At 34.1% G+C, this 18,197-nt stretch overlaps 1 protein-coding gene across 1 annotated transcript; it reads left to right on the top strand.

The window, feature by feature from the left end:
- Positions 1 to 669: 669 nt before the first annotated feature.
- Positions 670 to 13,496, top strand: LOC113045274 (protein ABHD8-like). Its single transcript, XM_026205525.1, has 5 exons — positions 670 to 922; positions 6,945 to 7,709; positions 8,702 to 8,872; positions 8,956 to 9,172; positions 11,584 to 13,496. The coding sequence occupies exons 2-5, from the start codon at positions 6,958 to 6,960 to the stop codon at positions 11,791 to 11,793; spliced, it is 1,350 nt and encodes a 449-aa protein (XP_026061310.1). The 5' UTR covers positions 670 to 922; positions 6,945 to 6,957; the 3' UTR covers positions 11,794 to 13,496.
- The last annotated feature ends 4,701 nt before the right edge of the window (positions 13,497 to 18,197 follow it).

Raw genomic sequence — 18,197 nt, 5'->3', positions numbered from 1 at the left:
TCATGATTTCCATTGTTTTATTATAGTAATCAATATGTAATAATTATAATAAGAATAAATTAAGAGCTAATAATATGGATATAAAGAACATGAAAGCATTACAGTCGTGAAAATTTGTGGAGATAAACATACACATTTATACTAAATATTACATGTGTGTGTGTATATATATATATATATATATATATATATATATATATATATATATATATATATATATGTATGTATGTATGTATGCATATATATATATGTATATATATATGTATATATGTATATATGTATATATATATATATATATATATATATATATATATATATATATATATATATATATATTAGTCCATTCGAAAACCAAACATTTTTCTATAATAATAATAATAATAATTGTTGCAATAATAATTGCAAATGGGTAACGGTAGTTTAACAAAACATTTAGTATTGTCATAATTCATAGCCTTATTATGCATTAACATATTACAACCATTTTTATGTATTTTTAAAGAGACGCTAAAATTATTGACAGAAATTCATTTAAGGTCATTTGTTCGTGGCATGCGTTTATACAATTAGCTTTCTCTCATCTGGGCTTAGCAACAGCAGAGCAGACGCTGCATTGGTCAGCACTGACTGAAGGAAGCCCTGCAGTTCGTTCCAGCTCCTGTCAGTCAATCCTGGTTCCGGCTACAGGAGAAAACAAGGGCACTGGGCTGAATGATAACCCCGCCGTGAGGATGCCGAGAGCCGCAGCCCTCTTCTGTCTCTCTCCGCGGCTCAACTCTGGAGGACCCTGGAGCGCATCATTTGATCTCTCTGCACCTGAACGCGTTTGATTTAATTTGATTCGATTATAAATTCTATTTCAAATATCGTGCATTATTTATTGCGCTTGCAAATCCGATTCGTCTCGCAGATATCGATCCAGGTAAGAATCATATTTCAAAATCGTACTATTATCCTTATGCATAATATAAGTTTGCATGCTGCTTGACAGTCTCTGTGATGTAGGATGTGTTTTGCAAACCTGCATCTCTGCTTCATGCGTTGCGCAGCAACCAATCAATCAATGCCATTGATGTGTTCAGAAGTGTTACAGTGTTTCGCATGATGAAACCATGGCAACCTGTTCTATGGGATGCAAGAAGACCATATTAACAGTGATGCGATGCACTGATGCGTCACATATTAAATCGCCATCCATTCATACTTAAGTGACTTGTATTTAAGCATGATTCAATGACAGCACAGTTAAAGCCATGTGCTGTTGGTTGGGATTGTAGATATTGTTCCTAATGTAGGCTACTAAGCACCGTACTGTACAGCAGTCTGCCTACACATTCTAATTCTGCATTGCAGACTACACGATGACACACCAAAACACACTCCCACTCGTCAAATGTGGGGCAATGCATGCAAGAGTTTGCTTTGGATTTAATGCATGAATAGAATTATTTCTTTACAAGATAAGATGTTATTCCAGTAATATGCAGTGTATTCATATTGTATGTCAAAGCAAATCTAAATAGCAAAAGAAAAAAAAATGGTTCAAATGAGGACTGAGCTTGATCATTGCTGTAAGAGCTCCTGTTAAAAATGCAAATGACTCCATAGATTTTTCTCATTAAATAATTTAATATATTATTAAAACAGTTAATCAGTGTGCGGAGTTTAATAAAACAGAATCTGAGTTATGGGTTTAATCTGTAGATTGGGGTTCAAAAAGATTTGTTTTAAAGGAACAGTTCACCCAGAAATGAAAATCTCCTGAGATTTTACTCCGCTGTAGACTATTAAATATGTAGATGAGTTTCTTTCTTCATCAGAACAGATTTGGAGAAATGTATCACTTGCTCAGCAACGGATCCTCTGCAGTGAATGGGTGCCGTCAGAATGAGAGTCTGATAAAAACATCACGATAATCCACAGCACTCCAGTCCATCAGTTAACATCTGTGATGTTTTTATCAGCTGTTTGGACTCTCGTTCTGACGGCACCCATTCACTGCAGAGCATCCACTGCTGAGATACATTTCTCCAAATCTGTTCAGATGAAGAAACAATCTTGGATGACCTAAGGATGAGTATAATTTACATTTTTGGGTAAACAATTTCTTTAACTCTTTTATTATTCCAGCTGCAAAATTCAAAGCAATACTACTGTAGTGTATCTCAGTGAAATAGAGGACATTTCCTCTCTCCGTGAATCATTCTTTTGATTCTGTACTCTCTCTGTGCATCTCATTAGCGTTCCTGTGGAGATGTGGTAAACAGCAGCTGATGCAGGAGAATCATTAGCTAATTGGCAGCATCCGTGTTCTCCTCCCCATCTCCAAATAACTGTTGCATCGGATTTTGTAAAGAATTAATTCAGCCAGTTATAAATAATCTGTCATCTGCTCACCCTCAAAATACTTGTACTTCTTCTGTAGCTCCTCCTCCTCGTCTTTTATGCCGTTGTTCCTCACACAACTGAAGACTAAGAAATCAAGATGAATTTTACTGTCGTGCAGATTGATTTGCTAATGTTTGGTCATTTTGAGAGGAGTAAAATCAACCCACAAAACCAACCCAAATTACATTTTTCAGATTTTCTAATCATTTTCAGTAAAAAGAATTTAGAATCGGTGACTGAAAAATGAATCATGTGCCCTGTGTTTGACCGACAGAAGTTCTCGGAGATAAAACTGAGCTCTAACCTCATTGCGTAATAGCTAAAGATGTGCTATGGCAGAATCAGCCTGCGGCATTGATTTTCCTGAAGGTGCTGAAGTCAACACTTTCGCTCTAGCTCTAGCAAAAAAACACCAATTCCTTGAGGATTCCTGAAGGTCTTTCTATTTGCAAGAAAATCTTAAAATCATGTGACGAGACCTAGAAAACTATTACTGTAAATCTGAATCTACAATGACCCCAAACAGTTTCAGAATATCAATGCATTAGATATCTGTATGCATCTCAAACGCTGCTTCTCCAAACTTCATCGTTTTAATCAAATGTTTTGGTGATATTTAGTGGACATATGAAGTCAGAATTCCTCAAGTTGAAATGAATAACACTTGCTTTGATATTTTGTTATATACAGTACATGACAATAATGTTCAGATATTTTAAGGAGACCACTGTATTTGACCTTAATGTTTATAGCTAAAAATGGTTGAATTTTTTTTACATCAAGAAACAGCACAAAACAGCAAGATACTGTACGTTTTGCACCAGCTCTACATTTGATTAATAATACATCACCGCTAAAAACCTTCTGGCATTCAGTCTGAATAATGTATCGCCCCTCAAGATGAGTAATCTGAAAAATGGAGAAGGTGGAGAAGGAGTTAATGATGACTAATTCAGGTTGAGTTTGCTGGCGTCTCTGGCTGCAGGACAGGAAGCGTCGAGCTGCTGTGTCTGTCATAAGCGTGTCACTTCCTCCGTCAAAGCCGATAGGGCTGTGAAAGACAAGGAAAACATTTCAGAAGAGCTAGACAGAGCGTAGATGACTGTGAATATTTTAGCAAGCACCACAGAAAAACAAATACACTGAAAACATTTGGTGTAGAATTTTTTTTTTTTTCTCAGAATTGCTAGTAAATTTAATAATTACAAAGAAACATCATGTAACATTTTATTTAAAAAAAATTTGTAAAACACTGCATTAATACATTTACATTTTTTTTTTAAATAAATATAAAAAGTGTACAGTAATTGCAGACCCAGCCATCCAAATATAGAATTAAATATGTTCTCAAACATTATTGTTTACATTTGCATATTAAATTGTATTGCAATATAGCAGCTGCAATTTTTTTTATCTTCCTTGGCATTTAAATAATGTTCACATTTGCATATTATATTGTATGAACATGTATTTTGCACTAAAAATAGTTCATCTTTATATGCATTTACATGTTTAAATTACATTTTTACATTTACACATTGTTAACATTTGCATACAGTACCAAATTATATTTTTTCCCACATTATCTATCGGTGCATTTACATGTTTACATACTATGTTTACACAGACATTGTTTACATTTACATATTAAATTATATTGCAATATGACAGTTCTAGATCCACTGTATACATTTATTTTTCAAACAGATTATTGGACTACTTTTTACGAGAAAACACTGTTTCAGTCTATCAATACATATCAATGTGTTGCTTTTTTTTCTTTTTCATTTTCTATTGCAACAGAAAATCATTATTTTAATTTTGATTATCTTTGCAGTGCTGCAGCTGATAATTGCACTCAATACAAAAAGCAATCTATCAGAAGCATATTCATTAGTGATCAGCGTGTTTTGTGTTCAAACTAATAAATCAGCTCAGGGTCTATGTGTATGTCATTTATCAAGGATGCATCAAACACATCCTGAGCAGTTTTAATATCTCATTGCCCTCGGAGTGACTATATTTAATCTAGCTGGCACAGAAATCGACCTCTGTAAACATTCACTAGCGCTAACTGGATTCAGGAGCATCATAGCTATACAGATGCATTCATTTAAATGCAGGTATCACTGCAGTCATGTTCTCTACAGGCAGTTTTCTGCATTAATACCCAAGGGAAGCACGCTGGAGGAGCCCAGGCTATTTAAAGAGCCTTGTCTAGGTCACAATGTGAATCATCTTCTCTACTAGGATGCCGTTGGCAAGATCCAGGCAACATGCAGCACACTCTGTTCTCACTGTAACTTGCTTTTACTGCGGTTATTTGCATGGTTGAGTTTGTGTGCATTTTAAGATTTTACTTCCATTGTGTCTCACACTCCTGGAATTTATTCTCTTAAAGGAATAGTTCACCTGCAAAATGAAAATATGATGAAAACGTACTCACCCTCAGACCATCCAAGATTAGTTTTTTAGCATTGCATCACTTACTCACCAAGGGAATCCTCTGCAGTGAATGGGTGCCGTCAGAATGAGACTCCAAACAGCTGATAAAAACATCACAATAATCCACAAGCAATGCAAGTAATCCACAAACTGCATGTTTGTGAGAAACAAATCCATCATTAAGATGTTTAAACTTCAAATTCTGGCTAAAATCTATCCATAATATTGCTTTCTCCAGTGAAAAGTCAGTTTGTTTGAATCAGGAGTGAAATATGCACAGATTAAGCACTATTTACAAGCAAAAACAGTTCTAAACAAATACTGTATGTGGGTGGATTTTATTGTGATGGATAACAGGAGACAGTCTTTTTCAGTGGAGGAAGTGTTATAATGGATTATGAACTGTATTTTATCTAGAAGCGATGTTTTGAAGTAAAAAAATGTCTTTATGGATTTGTTTCTTACAAACAAGTAGCTTTTGGCTTCACATGATGTTAACTGGAGTGCTGTTGATAATTGTGATGTTTTTATCAGCTGTTTGGACTCTCATTCTGACGGCACCCATTCACTGCAGAGCATCCAATGAAAACATCTACATATGGGAAGTAGCAGACTCCTCTATTTTCTCTTCATTTAATCTCATTGCTGTCTAGGAGAAACAGAAGGCATTATTTTTGTAATATTCTTTCCTGTGGGCTTCCATATCAAAAGTGTCTTTGTGCACGCAGGCTCTCTGGATCCTTCTCTGCAGTGTAGTTTGCATTTTTCCTGGTGTCTTTGTGAAAGCCCTGCTGACAGCAGCTGTCATACTGTCGCTCGCAGGAACAGCAATGCAGCGCTTCTTTTGTGCAGATCCACACAAACACCGGAGCTTGGGGGTTTGGCAATATCCACTGTGATGAAATTACAGCGCATTCGTGCAACAGCCGCTAAAATGATGTTAGCAAGATTTAAACTGGGTGAAAGTTACTCAGCAGAAGAACTGCATGGACTGGTTTCCTCCTGATCAGAAAGTTTAACGGAGAACATTGGTGGTAATGGAAAAATTAGATGTAGATACATTGATGTTTGGGGAATCGACTGAACAAATGTTTCTATGAAAATATCTGTTGAAAAACCTAAAAGGACTTGTGATGTAGAGAGTTACTGAGATCATTACATTTTGATTAAAGATTATGAAGACAAAGATGAATGATAAATCAGTCAAAATAAGCCCAGGAGCCAGATTCACAAACATTGTGAAGAATTAAACCATTCTATTATTATAATTTTATTAATAAAACTTCAGAAAAAGGCTATGCATTTTTAGCATTTAAAAATTAATAATAAAAATGATTGTAAATGAGTCATACAAACCATTGAAAATAAACTCTAAAATGAGAATAAATACCAAAAGGTAAAAAATAACTTACTATTTTATTTATATATATATATATATATATATATATATATATATATATATATATATATATACACAATTTATTTTTTATTTTTTTCTCAAACATTAAGCGTTACAACAACAGATATTATTACAATTTGATATAATGTATTTTGGGTATACGACACATGATTATATTGTTGTATGTTTCTAATAAACAGTAGCTACATTGCTCGTGCAAAAAAAGAAAAGAAAAAGAAAAAAAAGTTTTTCATTCTTAGTATTTTTGCCTTGTACAAATGCATCATTTGTGAGTTAGATGAGCTTATGCATAAAAACAGAAAAAAAGGTAAGAAAAATAAACCTTGAAACAAAGAGAAACAAGATATTTTTTCTTACCCTACGGTCAGATAATATTCTTGTTTTAAACAAAAACCTAGACGTACAAGACTTAATATCTTTTGTCATTGCGCTTTTCAATAAGATGTTAAATGTTGATTTATGAATGTTTAGATATTTTCCCTAGAAAACAAGATAAAAAACTGAGTAAGAAAATACTTTGAGAAAGAAAAAGGGAATAACACGTAGGAACATAATACAAAAATAAAAAATACAATCTGGCCCCAGGAACCTGGAATGGCTCGATTGAGATCTGATGAAAACTCAGGAGATGGTTGTAATTTGGAAGATGTAAGGTTGAGCCTAAGCAGACTGTGTATCTGTACGTCTTCAGGTGAACCAGCACCATGTTGACCAGCATCATCGAGAGCATCTTCTGCTGTCTGATGGGAAAGACGAGCAGCGTTGTGCTGCCGGTCGAGTCATCAGACGGAAAGCCTGCAGATGGATACGAGTTTGTGGAGGTGAAGCCGGGCCGTGTGCTGCGTGTACGCCACATCCTCCCCGAACGACCTGCTACGACAGAAGCTCAACCAGAAGCGGGCAGCAGCGTCCACTGCAAGCGCAAGATCACGGTGTACCGCAACGGCCAGCTGGTGATCGAGAACCTGGGAGACGTCCTCCACGCCGAGATCCTGCAGTGTCAGAACGGAGACGTGGAGCAGTGCAGCACAGTGGAGGTGGAGCTGTCCGATTACACCACTGCACCCTCGTCCCCGGATCCCAGACCCGCTCCACCGCTTCCCACCTCAGACCAGCAGAAGCCGGCTCCTCCTCCCAGATGCCGGCGGAGGAGACCCAAGCGCACCGTGCTGATCGATACGGAGCGCTGCATCAGCAGCTGTAAGGGGACACATCCGGACGTGGCGCTCTTCTTCATCCACGGCGTGGGCGGCTCGCTGGACATTTGGGGGACTCAGCTGGAATTCTTTTCGCGGCTGGGTTATGAGGTCATCGCCCCGGATTTGGCAGGACATGGTGCCAGCACTGCCCCTCAGATAGCAGCGGCGTACACCTTCTACGCTCTCGCAGAGGACCTGCGCGCCATATTTAAGAGATACGCCAGAAAACGGAACATCCTCATTGGTCACTCCTACGGGTAAACACTGCGTTTCTACTAAATGCATGTTCTATTTTTGTTTGCATTATAAACTTCAGGAAATTTTTGGTATTAAATTCAGTAAATTTTTGCAGTACATTTTAGGACTTTTTGGGACACATTTTGGTGATACATTTCAGGACATTTGCAATATGTTTTAGGACTTTTTTGCTATAAAATTTATGATTTTTTGAGATACATTTTTAGGACCTTTTTGTGAGGCATTTTCAGAAATCTTTGCAATGCATTTTGGGACTTTTTTGTGATACAGGAACTTGAAATAAAATAAAATAGAAATATTAATAAAAATAAATCTTAAAATGTATTGCAAAAAAATCCTAAAATGTATTTTTTTAAAGCAAAAGTCATTAAAGTATTGCAATAATAATAATAATAATAAAATAATAATACTAAATAATACTAAAAGTTACTATCAATAACTTTCATGCATATAAACTATTAATAACTTTCATTAATATAAATAAAGCTTAAATAAAATAAAATAGAAATATTAATTAAAAAATCTTAAAATGTATTGCAAAAAAATCCTAAAATGTCCAAAAATATATCATAAAGTCCTCAAATGTACAGCAAAAAGTTATATTTTTTCAAAGCAAAAGTCATTAAAGTATTGCAAAAATAATAATAATAATAATAATAAATAATACTAAAACTAAAAGTTACTATTAATAACTGCTTTCATTAATATAAATAAAACTGAAATAAAATTTAATAAAAATATTTAATGAAAAAAAATGTTGCAATGGAATCTAACTGGAATAAAATACGTATAAATTACTTGTTAAAATTGACATGAAATATGGGAGAACTGAAAATAAATAAAATAAATAAAAGTATTAATAATAATCCTAAAATAACAGTGGTTTAGTCAAGTTTGCCAAACGTATGACTCTATTATTGACAGAAGCCTTGTGTTTCTTACTGGCAAGTTTTTACTGATGCACCTTTGTCACCGTTTTGTTCCTGTGCAGGGTGTCGTTCTGTACGTTCCTGGCACACGAGTATCCGGAGCAGGTGCATAAGGTGGTGATGATCAACGGAGGCGGCCCCACGGCGCTGGAGCCCAGCCTGTGCTCCATCTTCCAGCTTCCCTCCTGCGTCCTGCACTGTCTGTCTCCCTGTCTGGCCTGGAGCTTCCTCAAGTAAGAGCCCAACACAACAACAGTTCTTTTAGCATTACCTGCAGCATGTTCAAAATTGATCTTTTCTTCTGTTTTGTGCACAGAGCTGGTTTCGCCAGACAGGGTGCTAAAGAGAAGCAGCTTCTGAAAGAGGGAAACGCTTTTAACGTGTCTCCGTTCGTCCTGCGAGCGATGATGAGCGGTCAGTACTGGCCCGAGGGGGACGAGGTTTACCACGCTGAGCTGACCGTCCCTATACTGCTGGTGCACGGCATGTTCGACAAGTTTGTGCCGATTGATGAGGACCAGCGGATGGCAGAGGTTTGAGCACATTGAATATATTTTCATTGCGGTGCTATCATTTCTTGTGTGACAATATAAGGATGCTGCTTTCTTTAGCTGTCACAATTCACATATTTTACTACCCTCTAAAAGGATGTACTTTGCCAGAGAGCTCTTCTTTTGCAATAAATTTTAGAACTTTTTTACAATACAGTTTAGGAAATTTTGGTATTAATTTTAGGACATTTTTGCAATAAATTTTTGGGACAAATTTTAGGAAATTTGCAATATGTTTTAGGACTTTTTTTGCAATAAAATTGTGGATTATTTTGAAATACATTTTAGGTCCTTTTTGTGATGCATTTTCAGACATTTTTGCAATGAATTTTGGAACATTCTTGCAATACTTTAATGACTTTTTTGCTTTGAAAATGTATGACTTTTTGCTATACATTTTAGGACTTTAATGATATATTTTGGGACATTTTATGATTTATTTGCAATACATTTTAAGACTTTTTTTTCTAATAAGTGTACTTTTTTTGCAATAATTATAACTGAATTTTTGTGATACATTGTAGGATTTTCTTGCAAGAAATATTTTAATTACAAAAATGTGGTTTAATAAACATTAATAAATATGATTAAAATAAAATTGTATTGCAAATGCACTTGTTTAACTACAATACAGTAAAAATACTGTCCTTCAATAATTATAACCCTAATGAAATTTACCACTGAGAATAATGAGAACTACATAAACTATAAATAAATCAATAAACAGTAAAGTGCAAGCATGCCCCTTATGAGAATTCATGGGGAGAATGTGCAATTATGTCACAATGCTAACATATTAAGTTCTGAAATAATAAGCTTCATTTTCATCTCCCTGTAAAATATGATTTATTATTTCCTTTGTTTGATTTGGGGATAAGTGGAAGATGTTTTGTGAGATTTGCACATATGGTCTAGTATATATGTGAACTGGGACGCAGCCTTTGATTCTATAGTGTGTGTGGAGTAACAGTGTGATGCTGGCTCTCCTCATCAACACAAGAGCGTCTCTGTGCTGTAGAGGAGCATTACACATGTCCTCGTGCAGATGTGCTCTGAATGAAACACTGTACTGCTGTAGTCAGTGAGGACTCCCTGCAGGCAGATAAACACAACACAGAGTTCAGATGTTCTGCAAAAGCGCAATAAATTAGAAACAGCTAAATAAATACTTCAGATCAAACAGTAAGACTGACTGTCTGAATTCATGTGGACAATTAAAAAATTTGACAAATATACACAACACTTTCAGATCACTTTTCAGATTCACTTTTGGCAACAAGCCGCCGTCAGCTTATCATTTATTATTATTTTAAGAAGCTTATCATTTATTATTTACATTAAGAAGATACAGTGAGTGCAAATATTTTATCTGATAAAATGTAAATGTACATAATGTAGTACTTAAATATAAAAATATATTTATTTATTGCTTATTTGCATAGATACAGCAAGTGCATGAAAGCGATGTTACTGATCGATCTATGCATCCAAAATAAAGCTGAGCGCAGTGATGAAATATCAGCAGCTTAGTATTAATTTAACATTAAATATAAAAATTGTAATATATATTAGTGCTCTCAAATGATTAATGGCATCCAAAATAAAAGTTTTTGTTTACATAAATAAGTGTGTATACTGTGTATGTATATATATATATATATATATATATATATATATATATATAGACACATGCATATATTAAATATATTTTTAAAAAAAAGTTATGTTTATATTTTAAATAGTTATATATAATGTAAATTATATTAATATAAATATAAACGTAAATATTTTCAAAATATATACTGTATGTGTGTGTATTTATATATACATAATAAATATACACAGTACACATACATATTTTGGATGCGATTAATATATGTGTGTGTGTGTAAATATATATCATGTTTTGTATTTTTTTAAACCTTATTTGCATAAGTATTTATATTATATTATACTGTATTTTATACATTATAAATAAGTTTTGTATGCCCATGTTACTTTACAATATATATATTTTATATATTAAGTATTTTATATCAAAATAACATAAAAAGCATGCACTTTCAAAAATATGTAAAAATGTAAAACAAAGTCAGCACACTGTAGCATTAATATACATTATATACATACATAAGTATTTATGTAAAATGCACTAAAAAATATATAACGTATAAAATAATTTTTGGAATGTAACAGTTTAAAATATCGTATGCATAAATATAAAATGTATTGAAATATATTGAATATATTTTTAAATATACATAAAGTATCTAAACACGTTATATTTTTATATATTAATATAATATATATGATTATTCATCATTTAAAATAATATTTACATAATTTTTATATATATTTATAATAACTTGTCTTGTAAATTGTCTTTATTCCAGATCCTCTTGTTTGCGTTCCTGAAAGTGATCGAGGAAGGCAGTCACATGGTGATGATGGAGTGTCCAGAGACGGTCAACACGCTCCTGCACGAGTTCTTCCTCTGGGAACCTGACAATAGCAAAAAAGATAGGGTTACCAGGATAACAGCCGACCAGACGCTCGCCGTCAGCACAGGGACGCCCAAGGTCAACAAGCCCCTTAACAAATAACCTGATGAGGGACGTTTTCGGGGTGAACCAATCAGAAGGCTGTTGATGGCAGGCTGTCAAAAGCGTCACCTTGGCTGAGAGCTGGTTTTTGATCAGAAGACCCTGGCGGGTGTCCAGACGTGTGTGAGGAAGATTCACAGGTTTGAAGAGACTCTCTAGCGATGAGGGTTATTCCTCTGTTGTGGACAATATCTTTCCATCTTGTGCTGTCTAAAGAAAAGGACTGGAAGTGCGTCCAGAGGATGGAAATCAAGTGTGTCAAAGTCCAGTTGGGACTCAACTACGAGAAAGAAGAGAAGGATTTGCCGAGACTGCTTTTAAAAAAACCCAAGAGAGCGTTTAAAGTCAACATGAAATGCATTTTAATTCCATAATATGACACATTGGGTGTAGTATAAGTACAATTACGAAAAACAGCAGTTGCGTTAAAAATAACGAGGACTAATTAATTGTGATGGGAAAATAACAGGGTTGTTTTCAAGCTGACTTTAATAGACGTTTGTATTTAATCTGTGTTCACGTCATACTAGTACTAACACGTTTTAATGTCTTCCCTCATAAATCAAATCCACTGCTTGGAGTAGAAGAGCGATTGGAAACAGATGTACGAGACACTGTTAAAACATCCTAGAAAGATAACGTACTGTTAACGAACACACGTTTTACTTGAAACAAATCATTCGAGTAAACAAAAAAAAAAACTGAACAACAGATGTCGGTTCACATGAAGGATAAAAACAGGATGAGAGGAAACATCGAGTCTGGCATTGGGAGATTTTCTGCACTTGTCCGTCTCCTAGCAACTAGAAAGTCGGTCATTAGAACAAATGCACGGAGAGAGAGAGAGAGAGAGAGAGAGAGAGAGAGAGAGATAAAGATGCTGCTGGCCACAACATGACACGGTGCTGAGAAAAAACAGGATATAAGCTACAATATCACAGAGCAGACTGCATACAAGCTGAATTTAATATTGAAATAATTGAAATAAAATACGCAGACTTCAGTCTCACAATCCAACTACTAATAATAACTGAACACGTGGGCTTCAGGAAGGAAATATACAATGTGTGAAGAAATGTCGACCTTGATTTATTTTACACGCTGTGTGAATGATATAGATATTTAAAGGAAAAACTGTGGACTGAATTGGGAGTGAATCAGTTTTCTACAGTGCTTACAGCTGGATGTCGGTGTTTAACATCAATCCCAATGAGAACCTTCTAGCATCTTCTTATTATTAAGACGAGTAACATCAGCACAGACAGTAATCTCATCCTTCAGTCTGTAAAACAAAGATGCATTTACAATGATGCACTAACTGTACAATCCAAGTCTGTGGAAGGTTACTGCATTGTCAGAATAAGTCAATAGTAATAAGTCACACTATTCTCATGTTAGCATGTATGATGTTAAAGTCCTGTGGCTTTTTTGTTGAAAACAGTCAATATTTTAGCATTTATTCCAGTGCAGACTTCCACTGAAATTGCATTACTGTACATGCGTCCTTCCTTGTTTTTGCAAAAAAATTCCACAGATGTTGCTCACGCAGCTTAAGTTGCACCAAACCCAGAATATTTAATTAAACGTTACTTGCATCGACGATTTCACTGTAATGCACACAGACTGACTTTCACACGGTATGAATTTTATTGAGCCTCTCCTGTGAATAAGAAAACAAATAACTGCATTTTTGTCAAAAAAAATAGATAAAACAGCATATTTTTTTCATTCTTGTAAATGAGCAGTATATGCATATCTCTTTTGGATTTATCTGGCCTTATCAAAGGGATGGAAATGATTTCTCTGTCATTTGATTGGAGGAAGGATCGCTGAGAATTTTAGAGAGTCTGTAGCTACATGGTTTTAATATCATAAACAAAATATATCCCATGTCTACTAAGCATCTCTATTTATGATTGGCTGAGAAAAATAAATGAATACATTCCACAGAGACTCTGTTAGGCCAGTATGTAACCACCTAGCAAGCAACCATAGCAACCATGTAGCAACATTCTAAAAAACTTAGAACATTCAGAGCAATCGCATAGCAACGCCCCTGGCAACCACCCATGTTCTGTTTACAATGTAACAGTTGTGTAAGATTCTAGGTGGATGCATCATTCCTTGTTTCTAATTCACAGACGGGAGCAATAACACTTTTCTATGCTAATGGCAGTTCTGGCTTTCCTCTGAGCGCCTGGGAGGGGTTTTTCTGAAGAGACAGGAAACAATAAAATTAAATACAATAAACGAACAATCCTGGCCAATACTGTTCAAAAATCTGCCAAAGGGAGTGAAACGAGTCAGATGGACTAATACTGTTGGAGCGCGTGGGTGAAGTGGGTTTGGGAGATGAATATTAGCTACAGATGCTGAATGACACTAATGACTGATGATGATGATGATGAACTCTTCTTCTTCTGGCTGTGTACTGATGTCAGTACCCCACTGTGAACATTGTGGTTCAGTTTGTGTCAAGTGTGTGTGTGTGTGTGTGTGTGTGTGTATGTTGCATATATCTATTGGAAAGTACTATACCGTGCACTGGCTGAAAATATGTGCATATAAAATGTCATTAAAACTATTTAAAAATGTGATTAATAAATAAAAAGGTTTTTATCTGTTTCCCCCCTCCAAAACATCAAGAATTATTTTTTTCTTTGTCACACATACAGATGTTAATTTCTATAATGTCTCTCTTTCTAACATGTAATAGTAAAAATGCAGTCTTGTTTTATATAAATGATAAAATATAAATGATACAATTTTAAAAATGCAGCTAATAATAGATTTTTAAAAGGCCTTATACTGACACAATCCTAAAAAATTGAGATTCGCATTGCATATTTGAATAACACAATTATCATTCATTCTGATTTGAAATTGTCTGATGATATAATAATATTGCTTTATAATGCTGGACAGTTGCAATCTCACCAAACAACCCACAGATGGAGCTAAAGATACCAAAACTTTTGTTTCTGAACACTTTGATATTATAATAACACAATATTATTGTACCTAGTTGAATGCATGGGATTGAAGTATATTTCAAAAATCGTTATAAACAAATGCACACATTTCTGAACAGCGCTCAGGAAGTCTTGAATCAAAGAAAACGACTAAATATTTACTCTGTGCTGCTTCACAGCCTCCATCACCATAAAAACCAGTTCAGAAAGCTGTCATAATATCATGTGACCCGTGGTCACATGACAGTCCCACCCTGCATGTATATTTTCATAAGCCTTTACTGAGAAATCAAATTTCTGTGTCGTCTGTCTGTCTGAGGCACTAATTATGATATGGACATATGGCCCAATCGATTCATCTTCATACAATATTTTAGTTGCTCGAAAGCATCTGGTGGTTTACATGACATGAAATGAGGTTTCAAGAGAAAAGCCCTGCGCTCTCCACATAATTCACAAAAGTAAATACAACATGTTGATTCAAACCTAAAACCAACTTAAAGGAGGAATCGTTTTCTCCATGAGCTTGTGGTTTGAATCACCGTAATTGGTTGCATGATTTGACGAGACATGTTTATAACATCTGCTTATTTTGAAAATACCTCAGACAATTAAAGATACCTAATTACATCTCTCCCATTGGGAATCCATGTAAAGTTCATACAAACCTCCAGAACGAGCGGAAAAAGATGCACAGTTAAACACAAATGTATACTTTGGTGTAATTTATGAACTGAAAATATATTAAACAATGAGTACAAAAATGATGCTATGGAAATATAAGTTATGGGGTTTTGGGCAGTTCATTGGCATTTATTACTGTAATGGGACTGTTAATGAAATTAGTGAATATATCAACTTTAAAATAAAAGTTACATTTACAAAAATAGATCTAGCAATAAAAACGGTATAGATATAATTGAATAAAACAATGGTAAAAGTAATCAATATATATATAGTTTGTGTGTGTGTGTGTGCATAAATATTCACATACATACACTATGTGTATATATATATATATATATATATATATATATATATATATATATATATATATATATATATATATATATATATATTGTTTTATTTGTTAATTTATTATTAAATAGAGCAAGTACAGAAAATAAATAACATATATATAAAATATATACAAATTATATTTTTTATTATATTCTTATTAAATCTATTATAAATTATTTAAAGAGAGCAAACGGAACAATCATCAAATAGTGTATATTAATATAAATAATATATATTTTTAAGTATAATAAATAAAAGTTGCAGTCTTAGTTCTGGCTTTACAGTATGTCAAAAAATGTGCAACTGTTCAAATTCACTGGATTAAAATTCTATACATTAAATGGAAATACATTTTCAAATTAAAATAATCCATATACTTTCTGAAGGTTATTCTAATAATATCAGATGGCATTTTAAAAATGGATGTGCTGTGTTCATTTCTGAAAGCTGTCATGATTCATCAGTGTGATTCTGCACATTAGATCCAGCAATGAAACACATCATAACACTTGGGCAACGGTTTGGTGTGGGGAAGAACAGTCCCATCATACTGCTGATTTCACCCATAATAAAATCTGCTAAATAAAGTCTTTTGCAAACACACAGACATCTGGATGTGATTCCACCGGCCTTTCTTCATATCTTTCACCGAATGGCTTGTGTCCACTGCAGGTTTGTTTTATTCAACTGGCAGGTGATAAAAAGAATTTAGATCTGGGTATTTTTTTTATTATTTTTTTGTAGAGAGAAACCCATAAAAACTTTCAGGCATGTTTTTTCCCCCAATTAAAATCAAATCTATTGTAGAATTCTCAGCATTTAACCTGTAGAAACAAATGAGTAACTGGGATTCATTTGTCCACACACTAAACCAATTTTAACTCTATGAAAAATAAAGGGAAATAAATAGGGAACAAATTATTTAAAAACTATTTTTGTTGCTAAAAGTAAACGCAAAACACACCATAAACCTATTATTTGATGTTTTAAATAAAGATTATTGGAAATCATTTTACTAAACAAAATAAATAAAAATAAACTATTTCAGTCTCTCCACTTTAAAATCTCACATTTTATTTGATGTGTCACTTTACTAGCAAAGTTCGTTTGCGAAAAATTGTTTCTACACCATATTTTTATAACACAAAGTTATTGTGAATTCATTTTTGTTCATTTAAATTCTATTCATTTTGACCGCCTTTTTTTTTTACTGCTTTAAAATATAGCCTAAAAACACATAAAAAAAATTGTTTTAACTGAATTAGGGAAGATTGTTTCCAACCATTGAATAAAATAAATGATCAAATATATAAATACAATTAATTAAAAGGTAATTGCAACTGTTTATGTGAGATAAAAAGCCATATTTATCCTTTTTATTTTTTTTACTCGTCATTCAACAAACAAACAAAAAATAATTAAAAGTCATTGTGGGATAAAATAAAATTTTAAATTTAAAATTAAAATTACTTTCTGAGGTAAAAATTCTGAATTATGTGATAAACGCCACAATTGCCTGAAAATTACCTGCATGTCACTGCCTATTTTTATTTATTTATTTATTTATTCTTTGTATTCCAAGACAGAAACAAGTTTCTATATTTAATCACTCCCATCATCTTACCAAAACCAGTGCAACACAAAAAGTAGCAGTTTTGAAGAATTTTCACAAAGCTATTCCCTTTCACGTCCAGTTTTCCCAATCCGTAACCAAAGCTTCGTTTCTGGCGTCGCTCTTCGCCTCACCTTCACACCAACTCTACACAACTCTACACAAACACACCGCAACAGGTCAGGACACATGTCAAACATCTGAGGTCCCCCATTACAATAACAAAGCTCAAAGCTTCCGCATTTCAGCGGGAAACAGCCAGGAAAGGAGCCAGAGCAGAGGGAGTCAATTCCACATGTCTGATTGTATACGAAATAAATAAACAACGCTCTCAGAATCTGGTTCTGGAACGAAAACCTCCACTCTGATGCACATAGTTGGTTTCAGATCTTTGGTTCTTTTCAGGACAACTATCACAGGTGATCAAACCCCAATATCCAGTCTGTGTCCACTTTAAGACTCATCGAACATCTAGTTTTATATTCTAAGGGGAAAAACAATAATATTTCACTTTTCCAATCCACTACGACAATAAAATTGCAGTGCACGAAATAGAGCGTGACAAAAACCGAGTGGCCGCTCTGGAAGCAAAAGTCGTTTTCTCCATTGAAATTTCAAAACAATCGTCAATAGAGTTCTGAGGCACGGACCGAACCAAACCCAGGATGAATCACAACATGACAGAGTTTCCTTGAAAGAAAACAAAAAGTATATGAGAAGCAGAAAAAAACAAAGACGCAATGTTTTTTATGAGTGAATAAACTATTTACTCACAGGAAAATGACATCATACCCTTCACT

This window comes from Carassius auratus, chromosome 27 (genome assembly GCF_003368295.1).
Source record: "Carassius auratus strain Wakin chromosome 27, ASM336829v1, whole genome shotgun sequence".
NCBI classification, from domain to species: Eukaryota; Metazoa; Chordata; class Actinopteri; order Cypriniformes; family Cyprinidae; genus Carassius; species Carassius auratus.
The sequence above is the reverse complement of the archived record's forward strand: the minus strand, read 5'-3'. Positions and strand labels throughout refer to the sequence as shown.